The 22577-nt window shown below is 42.0% G+C and overlaps 2 protein-coding genes across 8 annotated transcripts in view; both read right to left on the bottom strand.

Annotated features, from left to right (window-relative positions):
- The window catches only part of TTC23L (tetratricopeptide repeat domain 23 like), a 47222-nt gene extending 43698 nt beyond the window's left edge, over positions 1 to 3524 (bottom strand). The window contains 2 exon segments of the mRNA XM_081053307.1: positions 371 to 445; positions 1532 to 3524. Of these exon segments, the coding sequence (XP_080909433.1) occupies positions 371 to 445; positions 1532 to 1797 (341 nt within the window). The 5' untranslated portion in view covers positions 1798 to 3524.
- A 4183-nt stretch (positions 3525 to 7707) lies between these two features.
- The window catches only part of RAI14 (retinoic acid induced 14), a 135942-nt gene continuing 121072 nt past the window's right edge, over positions 7708 to 22577 (bottom strand). For 5 of the 7 annotated variants that reach the window (XM_081053670.1, XM_081053667.1, XM_081053669.1 and 2 more), the window contains 7 exons: positions 22222 to 22308; positions 19638 to 19695; positions 17108 to 17226; positions 14919 to 16451; positions 13143 to 13292; positions 10187 to 10252; positions 7708 to 9624 (listed from right to left, as the gene is read on the bottom strand). In XM_081053670.1, the coding sequence (XP_080909796.1) occupies positions 9547 to 9624; positions 10187 to 10252; positions 13143 to 13292; positions 14919 to 16451; positions 17108 to 17226; positions 19638 to 19695; positions 22222 to 22308 (2091 nt within the window). In that variant the 3' untranslated portion in view covers positions 7708 to 9546. The remainder of the gene's footprint in view (positions 9625 to 10186; positions 10253 to 13142; positions 13293 to 14918; positions 16452 to 17107; positions 17227 to 19637; positions 19696 to 22221; positions 22309 to 22577) is intronic. The other 2 variants (XM_081053671.1, XM_081053668.1) reach the window with 1 other exon arrangement.

The following is a 22577-nucleotide window of genomic DNA, read 5'->3' on the forward strand; positions in this document are numbered from 1 at the left end:
TTTAATGAATTATAATTAAGCTCCCCACTTATATCCACAATAGCTTTTAAAAATTCAACCACTGCAGTTTTAATAATAAAATGTATTTTCATTTTTCCACTGATTAGGTAAGTAATGATTGTTCACTGTAAAAAGAGAGAGAGAGAGAGAGAGAGAGAGAGAGAGAGAGAGAGAGAGAGAGAGAGAAAATTCAGAAAGAAAAATCAGTGTCAAGTGTAATCTTTTACACCAGGTTTGAAAAATGACACGGTACTATCCATCCAGTCCTGTTCTAAACAGCACATCTAGGGCAGTCTGGCAAAGCAGGTTTGCCTTAAGTGGCAGGTCCCAGTGTTTCAGGCCAGTGATGTCAAGGATCTGTGGTACTTACAAGTGGAAGCAGAAGTCCCACTCAGTATCATTGCTGAGAGTTGGGATTCGGATGGGGCTAGCTCGCATCTTCTTCCTACCAAGAATCACATGTGAGGTCAGCACTAGAAGAAAAGGCTTAGAAGTCTGTCCTATGTTCCCTCTGTTGGATGCTATTAACATTAAACTGAAACTGCCCAAATATATAACCCATACTAAATCCACAAACAGACTATGCACATTCATATATGGAGACTCCTGGAACTGGAAAGCAGAAATGACAGACATTTGTCAAATTCAATCTCTGATTTAAATTTCTTTCCCTTGATTCCTATTCCACATTACTTCCAAAATCCCCTTTTCCCCCCTTAAAAGCCAGCACATTTACAGCTCCTGAATCATCAAAACCATATATGGGCATCTACTCAAGTCAGATAGTTTTTGCAAATATGAGAGCAAGATGTGCCCAAGCAGAGCCACCAGCTCTTGGTGCTAAATGAAGTAGGCCAGTGTGTTAGTTACTTCTGCTGGTCGGTATGGCCATCCAAGTATTTAATAGGAGGTCCTAGTTAAGGAGCTAGAACACAAGTGTCTGTTTGGGTTGCCACCGTTAGCTGATGGGGGAAACAGTTGAAATTCATGACCCAAAACAATTGATTTACAATTACTTTTGAAATTCAACTCTCATGGCTCTCGCAATCCCTTAAATCAAATTCATATCGAATGCAGTTATTCACTGAACATTAACACCCGCCAAATAGCTCCTCATTTCACGGGGCATTAACGTCCCTCATTCCCAACCGGAGCCTTGAGTAGTAGCTCTGACTCAGGCTCCAGAACATCCACAATCCAAACACCAGAAGGGAAGAGTCACTGATTTCTCTTGCTCATCTCTACTTTCCAACCTATGGCCAGAGCGAGGGGTTTGGATTTCTCAAACTCCCCAATCTTGTTCCTACGAGGTTCCACACGGTCCTGAATTTTAACACTACACTAGGGCCCCTGTCTCCAGGGCACATCGCTTCCTAGGTTGCCGCAGTCGTTTCGCGGTCACTTCGAAAACCCGCACGCCACGGCCGCAGCATCCTCCGCGCTTCCCCCAGCTTCTCTTCCGTGGGCAGCGCCGCGCGGGCTCCCGCCGAGGAGCAGGCGGGGCGGCGGCTCGGCCGGCGCGTCCGCGTACCTGGCGGAGAGCAGAGGAGGCCACGCCCCGGAACTCGCCTGCGCGTCTCGCTCAGCCCCGCAGCGCGGCTTCCGCCGGCGGCCTCGGCGTCCAGGCCCGGAAGGCCCTCGTTCGGGGCGCCGCTCGGGTGTCTCGCGGAGGGAGCGAGACGCTCTGCGAGGTCGGCCCGGAGCGCTGGCCGCCCGGGGTTCCGGCTTGGGAGACAATGGGGTTGCTAGGAAACGGAACGCTGAGGCTCGAACGGGAGTGTGCGCGCCTGTAGCCATGGCGACGCGGAGCCTGGACGACCCCGTGGAAGCCCCGGGGCCGCTCTGGGCCACCGCGGCTCCCACCGCCCGCTGGGCTTTGCGGTCCCGCGGGCGTGACACGGGCGACCTCAGCCTCAGCCGCACACTTCCTTCTGCGGCGGTTGAATTGTCCACTTTTTCTGAAAGGAGCTTGGTCCCTCGGAGATGAAGGCGCAGGAAGAGGAGATAAATCCCATCCAAGGACCGAAAGGAGCGCGGGGCTCCACGACCTACCTATTGCGATGCACCAGACCGTGTTGGGCGACCCCCTGCGCCGCCCGCGCGCCCCTCCGCCACGCTGCACCCCTTAAGTTCCCCGGGGGTCTGGCTCTCCACCCGCGAGCAAAAGCTCCGACGTAACCTGACGGGGATGGCACCGTCTGTGTTGCCTTTTGCAGTAAGATTTGAGCTATGCGTCGTTAGGACAGCGGAGTGCAAGAAGTGGGCAGCATAAGAAATGGACCACTGGTTCTGCTAATGGTTAGGAGTTCCAAAAATGTGTTCGAGTCACATTTGGCAAAGACCACTGTTATGCCGGGGACCCTGTTCACTGCGCCATTTGTCATGCAGGGTCTCAGCTCCCACTCCCCGCCCAAGAACGCAGGACACGGTAAGGCCAAAAAGGAACACCCACGGAGCCATAGATAGGGGAGTCAAACCAATATATTCTCGCTGGCGTCTGGGCTGGAGACACAGGAAGCAGGATCTACATAATCTGCCTAACAGCAGTCCGCGCTCACCAGCCACCATCTTCTTGCTAGCCCCCATTCCATCTTTGCTAGCGTAGCCACAGCCGTTATATTAGTGGCCAATGGCTTACGGGTTACAGCTGACGGCCAACTAGCCACAGCTGCTGGCATCTGATCACAGTTGATGGCCATTTACTACCCGAGCCAGCACCTTTCTATGTGAGGCCGAGAGCCTGGAAACTGTTTTTTGGGGCTTTGTCCCCACAACCACATAGCCAGAAGTTATGCAGCCATGTTTCTTATACCACCCCTCTTCAGTGGCCCTAAATGTACATAGTGGCAACAATAACTCAGGTCTGACAGGTGCAAGGGCAATTGAGGACGATACCCAAACGAACAGCACCGGCTCCAGCAGCCTAGTGTTTAAGGGTGTTCTCGGGAACACTACAATGAATTAAGGGCCTATGACAAGTCAAGTTGGAGCTGGTATATCCCTTTCATTTTTAAAATAGAGCAGGCTCAGTTGAGAGAGAAGGAAAATATTTACTAGGAGCTTGAAAAGTGGTGTTTGCATTTGGTGTTTGTTCTTTCCAGCTCTAAGGTTGAAGTTCAATTGCTATTGATCCAAGACTGCCAAGATATCTAGCCTTTTTGGAGTTAGGCTGGAGGAGCTATTTCAGTGAGTTGCTTAAATGTATCTTAATAAAACCTAGGCCTATCAGCTTGTTTAAATCTGTACCTTCAAGCTCCTGAGCCAAAATTTTAGAACGATCCCATGCTCTTTATTCTCTGTGTCCAAAGAGAATTCTCAGCATGGAACAATAAGAGTAATGAACTTCAAGATGCCCGGGCTTTGGTTTTGACTGTGTGTGTGACCTGGGGCAAATCCCAGCCCATGGATTCCAGTTTTCTTGCCTGTAAAGTGAGAATATTTGCTCCACTTCCTTTCTAAAACTTTTCCCAAGTCCAAGATTTTGTAAGAGTAAACTGGTTTTTGTGACTCTGTGAACAGTAACCTGATTTAAAAAAAAAAAAAAAAGGCATCCTGTTTTCTAATACCTGTTTCCTTAAAGGGGAATTGGGTCCTGCGTAGACAGTAGTTTGTCTTGTTAGAGCATTCCCGCCTCTTCACGAGAAGGTCAATTTCACTGATTGGAAATAAGAGACAGTAAAACCCTCCTGTAGCCATTCATATAAGTCCCTATTTAGGGAACAAGTGATTATGCTACCTTTGCATGGTCAGGATACCACCAGCCGTTGAACAGATGTCACTGGGCAGGCAGTGCCTCTAATACTTAAAATGCTAGAAGTGATGTTTTTGGTAAACAGGCGGGGTTAACCCCTTGTTAGTTAATCTTCTTCTAATTGAAAAGTTTTAATGTTCTGTCATTCTGGGAAATAACCATGAGGCTGTTTCTAAGTGTATTAAATGTAACTTCTCTTTCCTAAACACTTGCATGTGCCTGTAATTGTGAAGGGAAGTGCGGTACCAGGGCAGACACTGAATTCCCATTCCTAAAGCTGATGTGCTGGTTCCACCTCCATTTAATTAGCTCTGATCAGAAGCACGTTGCCCTCATCTGTAAAATCAGAAATCAAGTCAAAAGAATTTTAAAGACTCTTAGAGTGTCAAACCTCTGTGATATTCTTTCCTTGCCATCTTAATTAACCCTGTCCCCAGTGTAAACCTTAGGTATAGTAAACGTACTTTAGGTTTGTTCACTAACTCTGGAATGAGATGCTAGTAATCTGGATGGACAGTGTTTTTACAGCGTGTTCATTCACAGCTCCTCCCTTGATCCTGAGGTAGAGAGGCAAGCATTGCTACTGCATAAATCACAGAGGAAACCTGTGGAGGGTACTTCTAGACTCTTCCAACCCCAAATCAAATGTGATTATTCCAGATTATTCCAATCCCAGGAACTGTGACATTTAAGAAGAAAATCTAAATAAACTTTCTCTGAGACTGTGTAATTTCTTAGAACACATTTTCTGACCTCTCAAGACTGGGTTAGTGTTGGGTTGCAACCTCTTTGAGTGCTTCCTGAGTGTAATCTGAAACTGACCCCCATACCGAGAGGGCAGGAAGAGAACCAAAGAAAAAGACAAATGACTCCAGATTAGTAGGTGGCCTGTTTAATAAGCAAGGGAATTTATGAGGCGTGTCTTGAGCAACCACACAACGAGTAGATTTCTGCACCCACCCACCAAATCTTAAAAGTTTATATAGAACCTTTACCTGGGTTCACATACACAGGAGGCCTTAACAGGGTTTAGTCACGGACCCAGTTCAGGTAGTTTTATTACATTTGTATCTCAAGGCTGGATCCTTGGAGCAGCTTCTGGGAGCAGGGAAGGCAAGCAGAGTGCACATTCCAAAGCACAGATGGGCTGAGGAGCCTCTGATTGCCCAGGTCCCGCTCCAGGGTCACACTGGTGGGCACATCTAGATGACCTCACCCAACAGATGCCTTAGTTTTGAGCTCCCACAGTGTGCTCTCTACAATCTCAGGACACTCAGAACTGTATTGACACTCTGCTTACTTGTGAGTTTCTCACACTCCATGCATCTGTCCATCCACCCAGAAATACCTATTGAATACCTACTATGGACTAGATACTGTCCTAAGCATTAGGGAAGCAATAGTGAACAGACAAAGATTTTGCTCCCCTACAGCTTTTATTCTCCTGGGTGAAAAACATAGGGCTGTTACAAAGCAACATGACATCTCTGCAAGTTAGAAAAAGACATATGGCTTAGAGAACAGGCAGCAACTTCTGTGAATTAGGAAAAACCTCTTCCTCCCACCAGACTCAGGCCCCTGCTTTAGGAACAGAATAGACTGGCTTTCAGGACTCTCTTCCTCCCTCAGCTGGCTGAACCACCTTACATATAAGTGACAAATTATATGGAGAAAAATAAAGCTAGGTAAGGGATATAGAAAGTTATGGGAGTGGGGGGGAAGGGGTGTGCTAGCATATATAGTGTAGTAAAAGAGGGCTTCTCTGACAAAGTGGTATTGAGCAGAGACCTCAAAGAAATAAGGGAGCAAATCATGCAGAAGGCTAGAAGAGCATTGTTAACGGCAAGTGCAAAGGCCCTGAGGCAGGCGCAAGCTTCACCGGTTCAAGGAACAAGGAAAGGGCAGTTGAGAATAAGGAGACAGAATGGGCCAGCAAAGAACAGGGCATATAAGGCCTTTATAGGCAATCCACCCATCTAAATTTCCACCCACCCAATGAATACTGACTACCTCTTAGGTGACGGGCCCTGTTTGAAAAGCTGTGAGCTTCTTATGAGCAGGAGCTGTTTGGTTCACCATTCAGCCTTTAGCATTCAGCACAGGGCCTGCCTTATTATCAGTGTTCAATAACACTAAATCAACTGTAGGTCATCTTCAGGAAATGTTCATTAGTAGAGATTCTGGCCTCTCAGTGTATATATTAGATTCCTATTGCAGCTTTAACAAGTCACAAAAACTTACTGGCTTAAAACAACACAAATTTATTATCTCCTTGTTCTGGAGGTCAGAAGTCTGTAACGGCTGTCTCTGGGCTTGAGACAAGGTGTCGGCAAGACTGGTTTTCTGGAGGATCTTAGGGAGAATTTTTTTCTTGCCTTTTCCAGCTTCTACAGACTCCCTGCATTCCTCGGTTTATGGCCTCTTCCTCTATCCTTAGAGTCAGAACTGTAGCATTTTTAAAACTGACTCTTTCCACTTTAAAAATCTCCTGATTACATCAGGCCCACGTGCATAACCCAGGATAATCTTATTTTAAGGTCAGCTGATTAAGAACCTTGATTGAATCTGCAAACTTAATTCTCCATTGCCATATAACATAAAACATTCACAGATTCTGGGAATTAGGACATGGACTTCTTGCTGGCGGGCGGGGTGGGGGGGGGTGTAGGTTATCCTGCCTACCAGAGGGTTTAAGCTGACTTAATTGCATAGGTTTAAAAATATCTGGAGGTGACACCTAGGGAACCTTACTACCTATCTCTTCTCCTGTTAAAATCTTACGTTATTTGGCTGTGTTTTCCTTTCTCTTCCCTACACATCCTCCATTTATATAATCAAGTACATTCAGCCACAGTTCTTGCATATACTGTTTCTTCCCATTTTAGGACCTGATTTATAATGAACATGCAGAAATGTCTTTTCTTCTGTTTCACTCACCTCCATCTCTTGGGGATTTACTCCTCAGAGGAGACTTTCCATCTGCCGGAACCCACATTGATTGCTCCTTCAACCAGCTCGTCAATGGTCCACTTATGGTGGCCATCAGAGTTAAGCTGTCATCTTTTGTCACAAATATGCCACATACTCCCATAATGCTCGACAGTTCTCTGCCCTGAGCTGGGGAACCGAAATTGCTCCTTTGCAAATGCCTGGCTCTGTTGCTTTTTCCCCTCACTCTTTGTCCTGCAGTTTGCCTGTTAACTTTGCTCAAAAAGCATCATCCCCATCTTTGTTGGACAGTTTCTGCTGCTGTCAGCTCCCAACATTCCACACTTGTGCCACATTGCAATATGTTGTGCTTCAACATGTTCTGGGAGCATTTTCCCCACACAGCATATCATGTGTTTATCTTAAGATGGGTGGGTTTAATTATTAAAAGCTTTGGAGTCTGTGTTAGGTTTATGTAAGGAAAACAAATCGATGACTCTTAACCAATGTGAAGAAAAAGTCCATTCTTTCTCACTCACTGTGATGACATATCTACTATTCTACTTTTTATTTCCCTGCATTTTCGAATCACATGATGGAAGCTAGTGTGAAAATGGGCAATTTGAAAATTATCCAAACAATCCTCATGTACGCATAAAGACATTTATAGACAGGATAGTCATTGCATCATTGTTAGGGTTGAAAAATACTGGAAAACAGATGAAATGCCCACTGATGAGGAACTAGTTAAATAAAATATAGCACAATCATACCACGAAATATGCAGCACTTAAACAGAGTGAGATGTGTGTGTGGACAGAGGACAACCTCTAAGATATTTTAAATGGAAAAGTATGGTCCAGAAGACAATATAAAGTGTGCTTCCATATTTAAAGTGGAAAGTAAAGTACATGTCTACATGTACATATAGGCAGAGGCTATCTCAGGTCACCCAAGACACTGAATAGCTGTTGACTACGGGGAGGAAACTAAGGGTTGGGAGTAATACCAAAATCAACAACAGAGATGCAAAATGAAACAAAAGTTTATTTTTTGTAATACTTGCCGTAAATTACAAAAGCAAAATGCTAAACTACAGCATATAACTTTTCAATATTTAACCAGAGTACTTGTAATAAATATGCATCCTGAAACAAGATAAAAGGCTACAATTTGTCAAGCATCCTACAAAATTTCTCAAGTTTTATACTCTGCAGCATTTCTGTGCGGGGACAGAAGGGGGGTGTTATGTGTTTTCTTAAGTGCTGTGACAAAAAGTCCTTTCACATTTCTTTGGAGCATTTTCGAAATCGCTTAACTATAAACAACTTAAGAAAAGTAACACCAAGCTTGAAAGCCGTTTTTGCTTTGCTGTCACTGGTCCTCATCCAATACAGATTAACACATCATCCAATACAGCAAAGCACCCTCTGAGCCCAGGCAGCCCTGTGGTACGTGGGCCCTGTCAGAGCAGGCCTACACTTTCAATTACATACTTTGGAGATTTCTGTATTCTGTTTACATCCCTCAAAAAGATCAATGTGGTAAGGGAAGCTGCAAGCACGTTAGAAACATTTTTAACTTTAAAGTGAACAGAAATATTTTCCCCCAAGACCTTTGCTATGCACCATAATGTTGACAAGATCAGGTTTTTCAGGTTCAACATGGAGAAACTGATTGGTACTAACAGTTCTTCCAGAGATAGTTTATGGGTACTGGTAGAGAGCTGGGGTACTCAAAATTATTCAATGGGTAATAAAGCATTTACTATATTTAGAAATGTGCCATAGTTCTGAGGGCACAGTGGCAGAAAGTCTAGGGGTATTGATGGCAGCTCATACTGAGTATGGAATACATAACTACCTTTTGCTATAGCTGAAAACTTTGAGGAAAAAGTTATATTTTTAAAAAGTCTTTTAAGCAGGGTTACCTAAAAAATATTTTGTTAATATAGTCTAATGTGAATTTCACCTATTTAGGGGTTTAGATATGAAAACATCTTTAAGAGCCAATAAAAATATTGTAGACAAAAAAACACCTTTAACAAAATTGAGGTTAAAAACTATGAGGCATTTCTTTTGGCTGTAAACATGCAGTTTACTGTCCCTTGTTGAAACACAAATGTTTGGATTTCCTGAGCTTCAGGGGTAAGAGCAGGAGGCAAGTTTGCATAGAAAATTTGCAGTATGTCAACGAGTTACTTAAAAAACTTTTAAGGACAATTCGCTTTTGTTTTTAAGCTTCATATTTTAGTTAATAGTGCTCATCAAACTAAGATTGACAAGCAGAGCAATTAGATATATAAGGCAGATGGGGAAAAAAGATGGAATTAGAGTTTTCAAATCCACAGGATATCATGATAAAGGGTCTTAAGAACGCACCGCATAACTAGTGACACACTAATTTGGTTAGAAGTCAAATCATGTCTTGGGATTGGAAACCAAAAGGCAAAAAGAGCCCTCCTGTACTAATGGCACAGCCAGAGGGTAGGAACTGAAGCAGCATTTACTACACGGACGTGTCAACAAATCACTCAGTGAAGACGAAGCCACACAGCTGGTCAGGTACCGAGAGGGTGCCCGTCCACCAGCACCAGCGCCAGACTCCTGGGCACGGCTGATCCCAGCTCTGAAATTGAAGGAATGACAGCGCCTTTCACTTCTGCTGGTTTAAAGTCTCTAAGCAGTTCCGAGGAGGACAGTTTCTCCTGGGACCAGTCTTCAGAAAGAAGCCTTTGGAAAGGGAAGAAGCTATATGCTAGGTCACGGTGCACACCACGAATGAGAACAATGGCAGTGGTCGCCAACAACTCCGGATCTAACACAAAGATGGAGAGCAAGGGGCAGTGTCCTGCCAAGGAATCCACTCTACTTCTTCTGGGACTGGTTTTTACACATGGTAAGAATTTGCTTCAGTACTTTCTGGACATCTTCATCCATCTGGCCCTAGGAAATCCAAAGAAAGACACTCATTAGAACCGAAGTTCAGTCCTGGCACTGTCTCCCAAGGGAATGAGATGGCTGGCTGGGACGCAGCCCTCAGCTTTCTGCCCTGATTTTCCAAAGGAATGTTAACCCTGTCAACTCACACATTTCAAAGACAGGACCCTGCTCTTTTCCCTCTGTAGGCTAATGAGCTTGGGTCTACCCAAGCCCCCACCAAAAGGGTTTGCAAATGTGAGCCCAGCCAGCCAAACTGCCAACTGTCACAGAGATGACATAGTGCTGACGGCTCTGAGAATATTCGCATGCCTGGAAAATAAAGCCTGGGCTCCTGCTCCTGATGTGGGGGTAACAGCCATGTCCTCCTTCATTTCTCAGCAAGTGACGAGGCTGATCTCAGCAAACAGCACAGGGTTTCCTGGCAAAAAGCATTTTAAAGCTTTCCAGTGGAAGGAATTCTCCTCAAATTCTCCTTTGTTCTACTACTTTAATGATGGGAGTTTGGGCAACCTCTGCCGCAGCGTTTCTTTAGGATACCCAGGTACTTCTCAAGGTGTTACCATACCTGCACAGCGTACAGAAGATGCATCCTGTAAACAGACACGACCTCCTGGTGGTGTTTCTTGCATTCCTAGAATGAGATCATTTGACTTTGTTACAGAACTTTAAAACAACAAAACACTATGAGAAAGCTGCGGTCAAATGACACCCAAGCGATTCCCTCTACCAAATGCTAGCACATAAAACTTTTAAAATTGTGGGCTCATTGGCTGTGTATTTCTGAAAACTTGCCAAAATTCTTAGGGGAAAAAATTACCTATGTCATATTTTAGTACGTCAGCTCTCGAAAATTCACATACGAAGTAGGTATTATAATCCCAAATTTGTTGCAAAAATTATATGTATACATACTTATGCAAATACACAGATACACTCACACAATGTAAATAGTACAAGGAAATATATCAAATGAAAAAGTGATTGTCTCTGACTGGTTGAATTATGTACGATTCTTATTTCTAGGGACTTTTTCAGAGTTTTCTGTACTTTCCAACTTTTCTACAATGACCAAATATGTATTAATTGAATTTTTTAAAAATCTATTCTTTGAAAGGGAGAGATGGATTACCCACTATATAGCCAGTGTTGCACACACCCAGGGACTTCCTTTATGTAGCTGTGAGTGCACCAAGAAGGTGAACAGAGTGTGGCACCAATCTCAGGGCAGTAGCCCCTCAGTACAACTGTTAATGCTTTTAGTGCCTTGTTGAGCTATTCTTCCAGTTCCTCTCAGTGACTGTTTCAAGCATCTTCACTCAGCTCTTAAATTTTCTAAGAGGCCTTTCCCCCTATTTCAAGATGAAAACTGAGACTGTCACTGTGGATGACTTCAAAAATCTACCAAAACATCCATTAATACCCATTCTCCCCTCCTTCCTATTCAAGGACAGCCTTTGACACCTCAAGCCTTGGAAGTTCACGCCATTAGAAGCTTTGCTTGGAACCTCTCTCAGTGTTCTTTCCTCCCACGATTTGGTGACCGCACTCAATCATTTATGACTTTAATCTTCTGGTCACTGCCTTCCTTTCCATCCCTGTTTCTGTTATCATTGGGTTGACTGCAATTTCCACAGGTGAGCCATCAAATACCTGGGCCTCTCAGTTCCTCAACTGCAGCTTCAAGGACTCGCTCCTCATTCTCCCAGCCACTCACTCCCGTGGCCATGGCCCTGCCTCTGTCATTACGTCTGAAATCTCAACTGAAAGCATCCCACCTTCCGCCCACCATATCATATCCCATCTTTCCAGCAAGCCTGCTTTAGGCTGCCCCTGCCACCGCTGTGATTCTTCAACCCCATCACATCCCTTGCTACTTACTCATTTCTCTAACAGGCAGCCTTCTGCAGTCCAGATTCTGCTCCACTATTCCAGTGGAACGGTTCTCACTAGGCTACCGAGGGCCATCTAACTGTCACATTGCAGTCCTCGCTGCCGCCTACTCGTCCCTTCAAGACTCAGCACAAGCATCACCTCCTTCAGGAAGCCTTTCAAGACTCACCCAAGACTGGGGAAGCACATTTCCTCTGTCTGCCCACAAGCAGAGTGGGCATCTCTCTATCAATGGATGGTTACCACATCGTGAGTACGGTAGGCCATTACATTACATATAAATTCCATGAGGGTAGGGACTATGTCTTATTCATTTTTATATCATCGTCACCTTGTACAATACTGATACATAAGAGATCATTAAACACATGTGGACTAATTATACGAATGACTGTATAAACCATTAGCACATTAGCTACAAGTCTGTGGTAACCACTTTACCGGAAAAATGACCTGTAGAACACATGAAAGAGTTCTTCTCCCCGATTAGTCCTCAACTGCTAGAGCTGGGAACACACAAAAAGCTGGTTTGGTACTTTGTGGCCTGCCAGAGTTGGGACTGCAGAAACCTGAATCCACCAGTATTAAGTCTGGATTGAAGAAATGAAAAAATCCAGGTCCCATTTGTAAGTGAAAGCTAGAGGTAGTCCAGGACATACTAACCCTTGCCTTCCCGTGGAAAATGTAACATACCCTTGTCAACTAAAAACTTAACAGAGGCTGTGGTAGGCCACATAATGGCCCTCCAAAGATGTCCACTACATCCTAATCACCAGAACCTGTGAAGGTTATATGGCAAAGGGACCTTGCAGGTGTGATCAAGTTAAGGATTTTGAGGAGAGAGGTTATCCTGATTATCTGGGTGTGCCTTAAATGTAATCCTAAGCATCGTTAAAAGAGAGAGAGGCAAAGTCAAAGTGGGAGGAGATGGGAGGACAGAACTGGAGGTTGAAGTGATATGCTTTGAAGGTGGAGATAGGGGCCATAAGCCAAGGAATCCAGGTGGCCTCTAAAAGCTAGAAAAGTCAAGGAAATGGATTCTCCCTAGAACCTCTAGAGGGAACCAGTCCTACTGACACTTTGACTTTAGCAAAACTGATTCTGGACTTATATATCTCCAGAACTTTAAGGTGATCAATTCACATCGTTTTAAACCAAGTTTGTGTTGATCTGTTACAATAGTCAAAGGAAACTAGTACAGATATGAGAGGACTTTCCTGGATGCAATAAAGAGAGGGAACAAGAAGCAGCTTGTAGATATGTAGATACGCAACTATCAGAGATCCTGGCCCCTAATAAGAAAAAATTCTTGTCACTATCAGAGACGGTGACAACCGTTGCAGAAAAATGGTGAAGGGATGAAAAGATAGTAGATAAGTGAACAGAAAGCCTACTCTGCTGTCTTGCCAATTCCTCCTCAGAGTTACATCTAACCCAACTCATGGTAGATAATGACTGGAAATTCAACCAGTGCCTTCTTTTGCCCTCACCAACAAAGTCTTCAGTCCATTGCTCACAGTCTTTTCGGCTGGGCATGTGTTTATTCACTCCTACCTGCCCTACCAGCAGAGTAGCCATGTCATCTGCCTCTCCCTTACCCCAAACCAGGCTGCAGAAACAAGCCCACTCACCGCCAGCTGGTTCTGCAGCTGTTTGACCTGCTGCTGTAATACTTCCAGCTGCTGACTCTGCCTCTTGGAGGAGCTCGCTGAGTAGGAGAGTTGCGAGAGGCTGTTCAAGGCCTCCTTCAACTTGGTGACTTCCTTTGACATCTCATTGATCTAGAGAGAAAGGAAAATTACATAAGTAGGCAAGAACGCGCTTGCAGAAGCAACATTCCAGGTATTTCTAAGCCTTGAATGTATTGGCCTGTGGGACTCGGAGACTTTGGAACAATTCCTTTTTTATAGTTTAAGAACACCCATAAAATGAAACATAAAAACAAATAAGCTAGCAAAGCCTCTGTGGGGACAGAGCCAGGAGTGCAGTTTCCAGGCTCTCGCCCTCACGTGGAAAGGTGCTCACACTCGGGTAGCAAATGGCCATCAACTGTAATTGGATGGCCATCAGCTATGGCTAATTGGTCGTCAGCTTTAACCAGTGAGCCATTGGCCATTAACGTAACTGCTGTGGTTACACTAGCAGCAAATGGGGGCTAGCAAGAAGATGGTGGCTGAGCTAGCAAGAGCGGACTGCAGTTAGGATGGCAGATTGCAGCTAGCAAATGAGATTGGTTGGCAGAGAGAAGCAGACGGCAGGTTGCAGATAGTGTGGCTCCTGCTTCCTGTGTCTCCAACCCAGCCGCCGGTGAGACTACAGTGGTGTGACTCCGCTATCTATGGCTCCATGGGTGTTGCTATTTGGCCTCACCATATGCTGCGTTCTTATGTGGGGGGCGGGAGCTGAGACACCGGACGACAGCCCACGTGACAGCCGCCTAAATCCATTATATTCAAATAAGGGCCCCGGATTAAGTATTGTGTTTTGATGCAGGAAGGTAACAAAAGCCATGACACTGATTTCCCTTGTGAACCTTAAAAAGGGGTACTGTTGAAAAAAAAATGAAACAGAAACGAGATTCTAGGTATTCTTTCTTTGGAGACAACTATGTCTTGTTCCGTATTGCTGACCTGGGCGATCCCGAACAAGTTCTTGGAACCCTGATTTTCTGGACATCTTGCTTTAAAGTAAACACTACTCCTCCCTCTATCTCCCAACCTCTGTCCCTTTGGCTTTAGAAGCTCTTTTGAAACATCCATTATAATAAAGCGATAAAGGATAAATAGTATTCTAGTCAATGCCATTCAGAATATGTGACCAGGGGACTGGGATGCAGATTCGGGCATGGAACCATCCTCCAGCCCTGCCTGAGCCCTCCTCCTTCCTCCCTGCCACACCCAGCCCGCCTCTCATCACAGCATCCCACACCTCTGAAAATGAGGGCCAAGGAGGGTACTTTTTATACTGACTCAAGGGAAAGCTCATGGGGTTTAGGGAAGCAAGATTAAGTGTGGGAGTATTTGGGTTTACATGTGACGGAGGAATCTGTCTGGATTCCAAGGGAGCTGAAGTTCAAGATCGGTCACAGACACTTTTCAGTTTGTGGGTTCATTTCTGATCCCTGACACTTGGCAGAGCTTCTGTAAAATAACTTTTTAAAGGGAAAAAATATGCACAACATATGCTTTAGGGAAGTGGTAGAAGATCAGTGTTATTTTTTTTTTCTGAAATAAATATCCAACCTCCTATTGTAATGTGGCTTTGGAGATAGATGGAGTCTTGTGCGGAGCTTCTGAGCATTCACAACAGGTTAGTGCAAACAAATGCTAAAAATATTAACTGTGCTAAAGGATGAAGGCCCTAGGGTTTACTAGCTAGAAACCCAACAGCCATAGAATCTCACCAACCTTCTTGTCTTTATCTTCCTCCAGTTTTGAAGAGCTCTCTGAATATCTCTTCATTTCTGCAAGCTCTTCCTGAGCATGCTGGAATTTTTGCAAAAGTTCATTTACTTCTTGCTCTTTGGATTTCAAGAGAGTCTGAACAGTTTCCTTTTCCCTTTTCATTTGTGAGACTTCACTTCTAATCTGGGCAACCTCTGAATGGGCCTTCTCTTTCTCTTTTACGGAATCCTTCAGTTTGGATGCCAACACACTCACTTCACTTTCTAAAGACGACTGGAGCTTTTCATAGGCCGACCTGGGCACCATCGCCTCGGACATCGCAGCCTTCTCCTCTACCAGTTGTTTCTCTAGTTTGGCCACCTCCACTTCCTTGCTGGCAAGGTTCTCTTTAAGACTGCCGACTTTTTCCTCCAACTCTTTTGCGGTCGTCCTCAGCGTGGTTATCACCTGCAAATGTTCTGTGATGGAGACAGAATTCTCTTTCTGGGCGTCCACCAGTTGTTTGAGCTGTGTCAACTCGTTCAACACTTTTGAATACTGAGACTTCATTTCGGACAGGGCCTCTTCTGCCTTAGCCCTGGATACGTTGGTCACCTGCATCAGTTTCTCATGCTCTGCTTTAGGGATATACTCAGCTGTTACGTCTTCGAGAGATTTCCTCTTCCTATAATCTTCCAGCTCGGCCTGGGCTTCTTTGTACAGCTGGGACAGCTCACTCACCTGTTTGTTGAGTTCATCTATCATCCTGTTCATGGCCTCTTTCATGTCCCCAGCCTCATCACCGGCCTCTTGTGTCATCTGACTTTTCAGTGTATCTTTTAATCTCATGACTTCTTCTTGGGCCTCTTGGTATTTCCCAAACAAAAACGCTTTCTCCTTATTCATGTTCTCAATAACAGAGCAGTAGGAACTTTTCATTTCCTCATACTCTTCCACAGGTGGCTTGATGACCACACCTTTCTCCCTCTCTACAAGTTTTTCCTCTAACTCTCTCACTTTGTCTTTATTTCTTTCACTTTCTTCTAACGCGTTCTGCAGCTCCTGCTTTAGCATACCTAGTTCCTCCTCAGTGATCCTTAGCTCGCGATGTGAGTAACTATCCACACTCTCAGTCGAGACGAGGCCCAGTTTCATCTGCTTCTGCACACTCAGGACTTCTTTTATCGCCTCCTCGCACTTGCTCTGAGTTTCCTTAAGTTTCTGGCTGAGGTCGGAGCCATTCTCGGAAATCTCGGCATTGTTTAGGCACACCGATTCTGTCCTTCTGGACTGGAGCTCAGCCTGTAGCTGTTTCCTCTCTGCTTCAGAGATCTCCAATCTGTTTTGCACGTCTTGCAAAATCTCCTGTAGTTGCTGAATTCTGACATCGCTGTCGATAGTAGATTTACTCAAGGGTTGTGTTAAGACAGATGGAGAGGACTTGGAGTCGGGGGAAGAGGTTTCACTAGTTTTGCCCAGGGACGGGGCCAAGTCAGTGTGGGTGGAGTGGTAAGAGTCAAAGCTCAGGTCAGCTTCAGCCTCCCTGGGTGTTTTGGCCTGGGAAACAAGGCAAGAATGAAATAGCACAAAAGGTGTGGTTAGGTGAGCAAGCAACTGGCATGAGAACAAACCTGAAACTTACGTTATGTATGGGAGAGCAGAGTGATCATTTTCTTGCTTCATGAAAAAATATGATCTGGGACATGAGAGTCAGATTAATGACACTAAGCCTATTCTGTCTCTATTTGGACAGATTTTTTTTTGTGTGCCACTGTAAAAACACTAGATATGTTTTGGCTATAAAGCCTCTGACACAAATTTTTCCTTTATTGCTCATCTTATTCTAGTTGCCAAGATGGACAACGGGCTTAGTACAGCTATTTCTTATCAATTTCTTAAATTTGCCAAATGATCAACTTTACTAAATGAATACCTAATCATATATACACACATATATATAATTTCTCATATTATAGACATCATACTATATATAGTTATATATAATTTATGAATTTAGCAACTTACAAAATTAGGGCTAGTAAATCACTCTCTCAAAAACAAATAATTTGAAACTATAAAATGCTTAAGTCTATACTTAAACAAGAAGAAGAAACTCAAGTCGATGCTTAAAAAAACATATCATCTGACTAACCCTGAAAAACCCAGTAGCTTGGCTCTACACAATAGTCTGTGGTAGCAATCCATTTACCGACCTGTAATTTATCTTGTAATTCCTTATTGTGCAAGGTAAGAGAAGCAACTTTTGCCTGTAATAGGACAAGAATATCTTGTTGGTCAGCTTCAGAACTTATATCCAGTGAGCTATCAGCACCTTGGAAAAGAGAGAGGCAATTTAAAATAATACGTAAAAGTTAAACCATTATTTCTCTGACCTCTAACAAACTCCCTTTCTGCCCAATCTAGTTCTTCACCCTAGTCCTGACTAGGAAAGACCCACCAGCTAAATAACTGAACAGCAATTCTCAGCTACTCAGGTTACCTTACTGGGGTATTCCGGGCACAAATCTAAAAGCCTGAATGCATGGAAGCTCATCTGAGAAATGATGGATTTGGTCAGACACTGTCCATTCACTTGATTAAGCATCATACTTTGGTTGTTGTTTTTGTTTGTTTGTTTTATTGTTCCCACGACTAATTAAGTTTCATTTCTGTGAATCCTTTTAGAAATATGTCCATTGGTTCATTCACTTCTTATCACCACCATCACTACACTAGTTCAAACTTAATCACCATACTTTGAAACTCTGCAAATGGCTTCCTAACAAATCTCTATCTCTCTCCTCTCCCTAGTAAAAATGTAGTCAGCATACCATTGTCAGACTAATCTTCCTAAACCATGCTTTGATACGGTCACTCATTTGGTTCAAGTGTTTTAATTGCTCTCCCTCCAAAAATAATCTCCAAATTCCTTTATCTGGATTAAGTAGATTGGGGCCTCTATGATCTGGCCCCAATCTACCGTTTTAGGCTCATGACTCATGATTTCTTCCTCTAGTAACCCATGTTCCTCAGGTTCAAGATTTCCATCAGACCCTCTATATTCTCCACACGAGGCTGCTGCTTTAATTCTTTACCATATGGCTGCCCTTGCAGCGTCTCTTTGGTTAGGTATCTCTTGGACATCTTTCAAGACCCACGTCAAACTAGGCTTCCTCCTTAATGCATTCGCTGATCAACCCAGCACGAAATGGTCTTCTCTGAATCCCATAGTAAACACTGTTGGTAAACCACAACTTTTTGACACCCTACTGATTATCATGCTCAAAGAGTATCTAAAGCAAAGCTGCTCAAAGTGTTCACTGATTGAGTCAAGAAACTTGCTCCAGAATAGTATTCAATGTACTGCTTCCTTCATCCAGAAAGTCTTCCTATGGAAAAAAAAATGTCAGCTGGACAAATTGGCACGCTCACTGATATAGCTGGATGACCTTCTGGTGCAAGCTCTTTATTTATCTGGACTGACGACATTTTACAGACTATATTCTGAATAGCACTGATCTAAATTTTTTACTGTTATTTTTTAATTTTCTCACAGCCATTTAATACAAAGATGAAAGCTTTAATATTAATTTGGAAGGATGCAAAATGACAGATCTTCATGGAAATGCTTACTTCTGGTGTCTCGTGAGTAAGCCACACCTTTATGACATGACATGAAGTCATGTGAGCGTGGAATGAACCAGAAGACTGGGAGCATGACTGTAATTATAAGCAACAGAAATTCTAAGATAAAATGGATGGATTTTAAAGTATCCAATGTAACAACTGTTCAGTTATACTAACATTAATCTCTGCCAGGAATTAGAAAGTTTAATATTTCTAAATTATGTAAGTTAAAGTCTCCAAACACATGAAATGCTAAGACTACGAAACTGAACACTGGAGCAAAAAAAGACCTTTGAAATAATCTACTGTACATTTTAAATTGCTTCTGAAGTACTATACTACATTCTTAGAGAGTCAACCTGCAGGATTGGACTCTTAATACAATAAATTAAACCCTATCTTGGTGGAGACAATCCGATTATGTGGGATTTCATTAGTACCCCAGTTTTGCATGCCTCTATTTAAGATCCAAAGTAGAAAAGTTAGATTGTGGCAGCCATAGAAGTGCTCGGTTGGCTCTGCTTTCAGGAAACAACCTGCTGCTCACCTTCAAGGAGCTGCCAACTGACGGCTTGCAGTCCATGGACCTCTACTCAAAATCTTTTTAAATGCGTAAAATAGAATATACAGGCTACAGTAATTCAAGAACTTATTTTGTAACAGAACAAATAACAAGATCTGGCAGCAGGTCTAATAACTGCCAGAATTTCTAGTAGAAATATTATAAATGATATTTCAAGAAACCTGCAATAACTGTAACGTGGTATGACATTATCTGTGAATTCTCTTGCTGTCCAAGTCCCTAGGCTGCTTCTACCATTGTGAGTTATTGCCTATATTCGTTCATAACTGAAGGAAGTGTTAACATGTAGATAGTGACAAATGAAAACAGAGATATATGTTTTTCACATCCAGGCTCTGAGACTCCTTTAAATCCGGGCACAGGCCCTTGAAGTACAGACAGTGTCCGCCTGTGTGGGACTGGCAGCTTTGGGGTGGCATGCCGGGGTTCTCCAGTCTCCCTACATAGTAGCCCCGGTTGGCCTTTGCTCTCTCTAAGCGGACATGGAATAGAGATGGCTCAAAGGAGGAAAAACGAATGCCCTTTCATCTCACCTGCAGTACTGTCACTCAGTCTGTCTTTGTTTTCCCGTATGGAACTGACCTCAGCCTGCTGGAACACAAAAATGACTTAAAAGAATATTCCCGAATGTTTAACATTCCATAAAAGAATCAAGCAAATGTTCCTCCTTGGTGTTACCAGAAAAACATAAAATCTCCAGGAAAGAATGTATTTTAAAATATAAGTGAATAAAAGTGGTAACTATCTACTAAGGTATACTTTCCAAAACATTACAAGTAATAGAGGGTATATTCTCAAGATATTTTTCAGAAATTTCATTTAGTAAGTGTAGTACAAATATCTTTTAAGATGATAATGTTATGTTATAGCTAATTTAGTGGGCTGTGACCTAAAACTTGAGATGGCAAATACTACTTTCAAAATGAAGTCAAATAGAAGTTTTACCTACCTGGGTAATACATTGATTAAAACATATGAGAAGTACTTTTTAGCATTATCATTTAACAAATTAACTGCTATTATTATTGTTGTTGTTGTTGTTAATTTCTAAGAGAAATGGTAGTAAAGAAGACCTTTCAGTGAAGGAAAAGGTAATTTTATATAGGAATAAAAATTCTTACGGTCTTGGATTAGCAATCTCCTAAATATTTCTTCTAATCTTTGTCCGTGAATATCAGTTAATATATTGCAAAAATTCTTGTAACTTAAAAGCCAGAGTCTCATTTCAAAACAAAATACAGTGGCTGGCCAGAAATTACTATATTTTATCTAGATGAGCTGCAGACAACAATAAGTGAGATAATTTTCAGCAAAGGAACTTTTGTAAAGGCCCAAATGCTGAAACTGAAATGGCTCATTTTTGGTAAATGCTTATCTTTACAAAAAGCTCTTTTCACTTTAAAAAATATATGCTTATTTTTATTTTTCACCTATATTAAAGTACAATAAACAGCACCCATACAAAGTTTACAATTTGAGGGTTTTTTTGAGATATATGCCCATAGAATGACCACTATAATCAAGATACATAATATTTCCATTACCACTAAAAGTTTGCTCATGCCTCACACAGTCAATCCCTGTCCACCCTATTCCCAGGCAACCACTACTCTCCTTTTTGAATTTTCTAGAATTCCTATAAAATGGAATGCCATAGTATATGAATTTCTCTGTGTCTGTCTTCTTTCACTCAGCATGATGATTTTCAGACTTATCTGTAATGCTGCTTGGATATCATTTCATTCTTTTTTATGGCTTATTAATATTCCACTATATGGAAAAATCTCATTATCTGTATCCCTTCACTTCTTGAAGGACATTAGGATTGTTTTCTAGTTTGGGGATATTTGAATAAAGCTGCTATAAACATTTGTGTATAAGATTTTTTGAGACATATATTTTAACTTCTCGAGTAAACATCTATGAGGAGATGGTTAGAACATGTGTTAGGTATATTTTGAATTTTTAAAGAAACTGTCAAATAGGTTTTTAAAGTAGTTGTGCCATTGTACACCACTAGAGCATGATAGTTCTAGTTCTTTCACAGTCATCAACAATTGCTATTTTTCATCTTTTTAAACCTAATCCATTCTAAATAGTGTCACTTGATCTTTTCATGGTTTTTAAGGAAATGAAAATCTTTACATACTCTATTTCTGAAAATCAGCTTGCAATATTATTCTTTTGAATGCATTGCCTCCTTTAAGCCATACTCATATTAGATTATGGTACTAATTGTAAGAGCATAACTTCTTTTCCTTGCCTTGCCTTGTATAGGTATTCGTCTTAAGAATTTATTAATAAAATCTAGCTAAAGTGAGGAAAATGGTAAGTTGATAGAATCTTTTCCAAGTTAAAAGAAAATTTATCTTTAGTAATTCCTTGGATGGGGGAATAAATATACAGGCATACCATTAAAACTTCATTTTAATGACTCTGGGTGGTGAACACACAAGGTGATATATAGATGATGTATTACAGAAGTGCATACCTGCCACCGATGTAACTTTACTAACAATTGTCACCCCAATAAACTTTAATGTAAAAAAAAAATTTCATTTTAACAATTATAAATTTTACTTTCCTCCCAAGTGCAAATTTTCTAGGGATTGTTAGGTAAACAGATACTGCATTGAAATAACCGTCCATTCCTTAAAATACTTTCCAACAAAAGATATACAGAATCAGATGGAACAGACCTAATGGATTTTTAAAAATTTCTAAAATCAATACATATTACTGTTATAGTCAGGAAAAAGCTTAATTAAAAAGATGCAATTACTTCTCAGAAAGATATCAGAGAACAACAAAAATTTCCAATTTTGACTGGCATTGTATCAACTCAAGTTGGTAAGAAGACTGGTTATTAGGTTAAGTTCTTATCTTTGTCCATTTTTATTAAATGAAGAAATTACTACTTAATGAATGTAATTTATTCATCCGACTCTTTTGGTATGGGGTCCATGCCAGGAAAAATAACCAAGGGATGCTTCTTAATGACAGGTTGTAAACCTCACCGAGAAGTATATTCTGTTCTGCACTGTGTTATATAACTTAAACCAGATCTATTATGTGTCATACAATTCAATAGCAAAATTAAACACAGAAAAGAAATACCTTGAAGGGAGGTTCAGCGAAAAACACTGATTCCTTTCCTGAAAGCGGTGTTGAGGTTATTGATCTTGGGGAAGACACATCACTCAACTAAATAAGAAAAACAAACAAACAAACAAAGTGAAAATCACGGATAAAGAATGCTTCTTCAAAGTCTTTTCTTCTCCAGTGTCAAAGAATTTAACCAATGCAAATAAATCTAACAGTAATTATCCTTCGTTTTAATTATTTCAGAGGTAATATATTTTCAACGTAACTCAGCTACCTCAAATACTTTTTGAACGTTTGCAGAATATAACTAAGTAACTTTGCTCTTGTATGTACTTGAATCAATTTTAAAAATCTATAAAATTTCTGTT

Source organism: Rhinolophus hipposideros (genome assembly GCF_964194185.1).
Source record: "Rhinolophus hipposideros genome assembly, chromosome: 7".
Taxonomy (NCBI): Eukaryota; Metazoa; Chordata; class Mammalia; order Chiroptera; family Rhinolophidae; genus Rhinolophus; species Rhinolophus hipposideros.